Source organism: Pithys albifrons, chromosome 3, assembly GCF_047495875.1.
Source record: "Pithys albifrons albifrons isolate INPA30051 chromosome 3, PitAlb_v1, whole genome shotgun sequence".
Taxonomy (NCBI): domain Eukaryota; kingdom Metazoa; phylum Chordata; class Aves; order Passeriformes; family Thamnophilidae; genus Pithys; species Pithys albifrons.
In genome coordinates, this window is record NC_092460.1 from 66,134,091 (window position 1) to 66,141,190 (window position 7,100).

The 7,100-nt window shown below is 44.3% G+C and overlaps 1 protein-coding gene across 1 annotated transcript; it reads right to left on the reverse strand.

Annotated features, from left to right (window-relative positions):
* Positions 1-1,580: 1,580 nt before the first annotated feature.
* On the reverse strand, positions 1,581-6,535 carry SLC35E3 (solute carrier family 35 member E3). Its single transcript, XM_071549966.1, has 5 exons — positions 5,893-6,535; positions 5,694-5,804; positions 3,962-4,120; positions 2,966-3,048; positions 1,581-2,500 (listed from the first exon to the last, which is right to left on the reverse strand). The coding sequence occupies exons 1-5, from the start codon at positions 6,280-6,282 to the stop codon at positions 2,314-2,316; spliced, it is 930 nt and encodes a 309-aa protein (XP_071406067.1). The 5' UTR covers positions 6,283-6,535; the 3' UTR covers positions 1,581-2,313.
* Positions 6,536-7,100: the final 565 nt, after the last annotated feature.

The window sequence follows — 7,100 nt, forward strand, 5'->3', positions numbered from 1 at the left end:
CACTCTAGTAAGTTATGTAACAGAAAATAAAAGTGTGCAAATGTTTTCTTTTTCCCCAGAGAATAAGGAGGATTAAAAACATTCTGGGCACAGTAAGGAAGCAGCACAAGGCCTGTTTCTTTGTTGAAGAGGATACCTAATTTAGTTGAAGACAATAAAGAAGTCACACTTGTCAACTATGCAGCTTCATTTCTGGAAATGCTGAGCCAGTGCCACTCTCTATTAAGTGTTATTGAAAGGGAAGAAGTTCACACTGGCAAATCTGGCCCTGCTATTCAGCTGCCTAATTGTGGAGCTAAACATCTAAACAAATATCTAGGGAAGTTTTTAAATATAAGGTCTATGTGCTGTGTATTTTTCTCAGTTGTTTCTTAATCCATTGTCTCAATTTCTTTTTCTTTAATCACAACCACCTCTATTCTATAGCCCCACTATGTATTATTATTTCATGTGTTTCACCTGATCAGAACACATCTCCTTTAAACAAGTTTGCTTCTCAGCCTCTGCTTTGTAAGAAAGTAAAAAAATGCAAGTTTTCTGTGCCAAGGTCATTAAAAATTACATTCTTACACTGCACTTCAATCAGACATCTCCTCCCTGCACTTCCTGGATGAGACACTGCCATCTATGGTTCTAAAAATAATCCTGCTCTTTTCTGACACACCGCTAGCCTGCATGTGCATCCTGCATGTGCTAGTTACCCACACAGCCATGCTGGACTTCTTGGAGCTCCTTAAATATAACCACGTGCATACAAATGAATGGCTTGTTTTAATGTTCCAGTGAAGCCATGAACAGATGAGAAAATATCTTTGCAATGCCAGTCCTTAGGCAACCTTTGGATCATTCCCACTACGTGCATCTAAATGCCTAATTTATTTTCATTACATTTAATCTGCCCAAGTCTGTTCCTGCCTTTTCATTATAAAGGCAGCATATTGTGCCTTCTAGGTACTGAGCTAGTGCTGCTAGAAAGGCAAATACAACTCCTGAGCTGGCAAATTACCTCTTAATTTCTGTTAACCTGATTCCTCCTGTATTTTAAACACTTTTTATTCTGGACTGAAAGGCAGGCAAGGGTCCCTAGATAAAAACCAGCAACACTGGTTAGGTCAAAAAAATTATGTGAGCATGCAGAATATTTATGTGAGCATTGTATAATTTCTGTCTCAATTCTGGAATTCCCTAAAATATGTCATAATTATAAAGGGCAGACTGAAACAGGAAAGGGAGCTTTCTTATGCACCTACTAAAGGGAAATGACAAAGACTAAAATTGGAAAGTATTAGAAACTCCCTTGCAAAGGAAACAATGAAAAGGGATCACATTTCCTCCTTCTTTAGTCCTAGTTGTACTGGATTGTAACTATGACCCTTTGGGATGATCTGGATCCTCTACAGCAGGGCTGAGTGGACACTGCAGTTACACAAGGTGATGTAATACATTGTACTCCCCAGGGTCATAGAACAGAACCATTAGGTCCATTAGAACTCTCAGATCTTCTCACTCAAGGAAGACAGCAACATGATCCAGGTCAGTCAGATGAAAGCAGAAACAGTAACTTCAGCCAGACAAGCTGCACAGGGAGAGGTGATACATTTTATTGAACCAACTGATACAGTGAAGAAAAGCAGACCAGCTTTCATGAACACAAGCCCTCCTTCACTAAGGCCAGTATCACTGGGCCAGGGGAGGAGGAACAATAGCTCCCTTCTCTTGAGAAGGTTAATCAAATTCTTTTCCAAAACAAAACATATCTTCACTATATATCCCATTGCCTTTCATTTATTAAAGTTATTTTCTTTTTTGGGTTTCTCATTGAACAGGGAAGTTAGGTTTTGAAGGCTGAAACAAAATTTTGAGAGGAAAAAAACCCCTGTAACACAAGCAAACACCTACAAATCTTTAATCCAAACTCTGCTTCTTTTAAAAACTAGTTATGACAAACTATGTAGTAGGGAGCAAAACAGACATCTTGGGAGAAAAATCTTAATATGAAAGGTGAGTTGAAGGACATGCTCTCTGCATTCCCTTAACCTGCAGCCTGTTTATTATTAAAAGCAGGAATATAAATCCCAGGAAGATAAAAAGCTCTCTCACCTATCAGGCTGAGCTGTTTTTTTCTTTTCCAGTATACTGATGAATTTCAGACCAGCATTTTATATAATTCAGTTTGTTCAGTTACAGAATAATGATCCTGGTGGTTAAACTCAAACTGTAGATCTAAATGAATGAGGCAATTTTGTGCATTCTAGAATCAATGCACATTTAAATACTTGTTTTCCTTCACAACAGTATTCAGAAACTCCTGCTTTATGGACGCTGGACCAATTTACTCTTACTGCTTTCCTGCTCACTAAGCTTGAAGTGTGTGTAGGCTAAAATGCCGAACAATGTGCACAGAATCCCAAGGCCTTGGTTAACAGACAGTGGATCCTTAAATAAGAGGCACCCTCCCAGCAGGGTGATGCAGAATTTGAAATGTCCAAACATGTTATACCTAGACATCTGTTAAGGATAATAAAAAATACCAATATTCTTTTTGTAAAAAGAAACACTTGGAAATTTCATTAGATAGACACAAAGCATGCAATGGTATGGCCATGATGACTCCAACTTGTGTACTTTTCTTGCATCTCTGTGGGTGTGAGTATTAACCTCCACCTAAAGTGTCTCACCCAATGTACACTACAAACTGACCGGCACCCCAACACTTCCTCAAGGTAGCCAGAGAGTGGTTAATACTCTTTGCAGGTATCAAGGTCAGTGAGGGAACCACCTTTACCTATACAAATCCTGAACAAAGAAAAAAAACACACTAAAACATCAACATGCTTTTCCAGCTTCATCATTTAAGATAAAGCAGGCAGGTTACCAAACAATTTTGCCATAGTAAATTAGCCCAAATGAATGCCAACATAATTCATCTGGAAACAAGAGAAATGACTAATGTTACGAAGGATACGTGACAGGTGACGTATTTCCAATGATCCAGTAAATGGACAAGTTTACCATAAAGGCTATTATTCCAGACAGCAGTACCATTATCTGTGGATTAATGGACACAGTCAGTAATCTGACCTGCTTTTGTAGATACATTCCAGGTTATTTATTCAGTTTAATTTACTTTCAAATGCAAAGTATCAGGCAAGAAAAACATATGGAGAACAGAAATAGAAGGAGCTTCAAATCAGTAGACACTGGTGATGTGTATAAGCAGCTCAGAGTAGGATGTCCATAAATACACACTGAGAGACCCACAAGCCCTTTTCTCCTTTACTCTGGTGAATATTTTGGAAAATCTGCTGCTCATGCACACAGAGGTTGCATTCTTTACCTTTGAGACAAAGTCTTATTTATGGTCACAACAAAAAGTATTTTAGCAAAATATCAGACTTTATTATTGTGAATACTTGCTATCCTGTCCCTATGCTGCAGTGCTACAAGAAAAGACTCACCACCAAGGGGCATGATCAGCACTGGTAAGAATATGCCACTGCCTCTTTTTTAGACACAAGGATACAGAGAGAAATTAGAGTCTTCTTGGTGGAAATAAACTACTAATTCTAGAGACCAATCAGTATTGGCACCCTTTCACAGAAGAGGAGCTGAGAGTGTCAACGGTGAGTCTGTTTATCTCTTCCCCTGAGTGGACAGCAAGAGCTGGAACTACAGCATTTACGTATTTTTAATTTAATACACTAGGGGAAGCTTCTAGATTCTGACAGGTTTTCCTGTTGTTCAGATGCTCTCTAAACAGAGAAAAGAATGAGGTAAATCAATTGACAGAATCGCTCCTCTCGGAGGAAGTGGGGTAGATTCAATAAAGGGCTTTTTTCCTGCACACACCCCTCTCAAGCTAAGTGCTGTATAAAAACCTGTTTCATAAAGAAATATATCTTACTATCAAGTTTAACTACATCAGTGATAATTATTTAAATAAAGTCAATAAAAGCCTTACCACAGCAGAAAGCGTCCAGGGCCCAAATATTCCCCCTTCTCCAAAGACTGGCTCGAAGAAGGGTATGATGAACAACAACATAGCTGAGGACATGGGTGCCTGGTAGTACAGCAACTGCATAGAGTTTACCTGCAACTCATGCTGCTTAGCACCTACCCACTAAAAACAAAAGAGAAAGCTGTTAAAACATGAGGGAAAAAAACATCATACATTGAAAACCTGAGCAAACTGGCTACTAACACAGAGGGAATCTCACATGGACAGTACCACAGACTGTTGAGCATCACCTTTGCCAGACTAGAGGCCCCATGTTTGTCTCTTACAAGCACAAAAGTCATGAGAGGACAAAATCCTATGCAGGGACAGTGAAAAAAAATCCTGAGTGCCTAAAACTTCTTTTTCCCATAGGCTGGGGGTAAAGTATTGCACTTGAGGAAGAACAGAAAAGTAGCAGAACTAGGAAGAAAATGCCAGCTCCCTTTTAGACTCAGCACAAATTCCAGATCCTGTCTGTGATGGAGCTGAGTAGCTTTGCCAAGGCAGAGATCTGCTTCTGCACCCTCCTTCTCATTTTCTTTCACATACATGCTAACAAAACCAGTAAACATTTGTCTTTCTTTTGCCAGTTTATTCCAAATTTAATGGACTGTATTTCAATATTGATTATATTTGACTCTAACTTCAATTTTCAAGGTGTCATGCTTCAAGAAATATTAGTTACCTATGGCTATGAAGACAGATGTTACAGCCAAAAAGATGCAACTTATATTATGCTTAAGTAAGATGTTTAATACTTCATAAATCACATTAACTGGTAACATGGATTCCAGTATAGAAACTTGCTAAGGATTTTTTTCTAATGTTAAAGGATAATTTCACTCAAGTACTATCACTTCTCCAGTATACACGCCATCCTTTAAATCTATTATACTGCATCTCTCTCCTCCTCCTGCCCCAAAACAGGACAAAAGACCATTATTTATCATCTTCTACATTTCAGGTCAAAGAGCCTCACTTCTTTTGGAGACACAGTACAACTGTTGCAAATAAATTCCCATTTAAATGGATGATTATCACATTAACATGACAGAGGATTCTGATTTGGGAGGCTTTTACAGTTTTGGTCAGTAATGAACTGGTTGAGTTATTGGTACATTGTTACAGCAGGAAGGGCTAAGGCAGTCCCTGGAAATATCTATTTTTTCAACCATAATCATGCAGAAGGGTTGTATTTTGCTTATATTGTGCACATGTATTAATGCACCCTCTACAAAAACACCTTAGACTGTGTATAGTTGAAATTGAAAAAGGATGCTGATAAAACGTAAATAGCTCAAGGATAAACTATGGGATTAACTGAAGGACTGGAAAACGTCCTTTCTAGGGAAAGGCTCAAATGCAAGGCACTTGCTTCATCAAGAACATCTGTTCTCTGTAGAAAAAAAGGAGTTTTACCGCTAAAGCAATCTTTGCCCCTTGAAAATACAAGATGACACCCCAACTTTTAGCAGCAAGGACAATCAGTTCCCCAGTTTACCAGGGATTAGGTGAATTACCACAATTTGGAGCGTTTTTTAAAAACCAATAACGGAGCCTGGCGGGTCTCCAGGAAGGCTGGAGCTGCTGAAAGGCGATCAACCCGAGGGGCAGCGTCTCGGTGACCAACCCCCAACACCCAAGGGGCAGCGCCTTGGTGACCAACCCCCAACACCCTCCTCCCGCCATTACCCACCACTTGGTACAGGGAGGTCACCAGGACGCCCAAGGTGGCGAACGCCATGCCCAGGACACTGAACTTCACGTCGTAGTAGGAGTTGAGGAAGACGCCCAGCGTGATAGGGACCTGTGGAGGTGGAGAGCGGCGTTTGAGGCGGGTGGTCCCTCCCGGCGTCGCCCCCACCCCGCAGCCCTGAGCCCGGCTACCCCCTCACCAGGGTCAGCTTGATCCGCAGCGGGAAGGTCTTGCCGTAAGCCACGCTCTGGATAACCACGATGACCGGCGTGGTCATGGCCTTGGCCAGCTGGTAGGTACCGATGGTGTTGCTCTGCAGGGAGAGGTTGGTGAAGACGACGAAGCCGCAGAAGCTGAGGGCCAGCGGCAGCACCTGCGAGGGCTGGAGGCTCTTCGGGGAGAAGGCGCCGAGCGCCTGGCACAGGTAGAGGCCGAGCCAGGTGATGGCGAAGTGCACCAGGGTGAGGCTGAGGTTGGGGAAGCCCAGCCGCACGTACAGCCACTTGTTCAGGAAGACGATGCAGATGGAGGCGGCCAGGTTCACCAGGAGCCCCGCGGCCAGCCGGCCCTGCGCCGGCAGCCAGCCCATGGCTGCGGCTGCCCGGGGCCGCCACACACCCGGCGGGGCCGCCACACACCCGGCGGGGCCGCCACACACCCGGCGGGGCCGCCACACACCCGGCGGGGCCGCCACACACCCGGCGGGGCCGCCACACACCCGGCGGGGCCGCCACACACCCGGCGGGGCCGCCAAACACCCGGCGGGGCCGCCACACACCCCGCGGGGCCGCCACACACCCCGCGGGGCCGCCACAATCCCGGCCCGGCCCGGCCGCCCCGCTCCGCCCGCACACGTGGGCGCGCGCCTTCCGGTGGCCCCGCCCCGCGCCGCGGCAGCCGCGGGACAGCGCACGGGACGAGCCCCGCAACGTGTGTGTGTGCGCGTGTGCTTGCACTTGTGTGTCTGTGTGTGTGTCTATGTCTGTGCGTGCGTCTGTGTGTGTATGTCCGTGTGCGTCTCTATATGCGTGTCTGTGTGTCCATGTGCATGTTCCTCCGCTCCCTCCCCAAGTACCCCCCCACACCTCTGCCCAACAGTCCAGCAACAGGCAGAAACGCACCTTCCCTCCAAGGTACCTCTCCACAACTGGACTGGGTATTTCCATAAAACATGAAAATGCAGGTACAGACAGGTACAGCACAAATGACATTCTCTGTCAGGTGTCAGAAGGCGCCGAGTGGGTGAAGGAGCCAAAACCCTCACCTAACTGCATGGTACTGCAATGCACTCTCTAGTAAAGGGAAAGGCAGCTAAATGTGTGTTTACATACGTAAACAGAGTCAGAAAGAGCTTTCTAAATAAAGTGCATCTTAAACATTGGAGTTTTAAGCTAAGATCATCCTCTG

Bases quoted from the DNA above. Each gene is read 5' to 3' on its own strand.
- SLC35E3 (XM_071549966.1), bottom strand. From the start codon at position 6,282: ATGGGCTGGCTGCCGGCGCAGGGCCGGCTGGCCGCGGGGCTCCTGGTG. The intron at 5,805-5,892 runs GTGAGGGGGTAG...CCACCTCCACAG, and splicing joins TGCGGATCAAGCTGACCCTG to GTCCCTATCACGCTGGGCGT. The intron at 3,049-3,961 runs GTAAGGCTTTTA...ATTAATCCACAG, and splicing joins CCTGGACGCTTTCTGCTGTG to ATAATGGTACTGCTGTCTGG.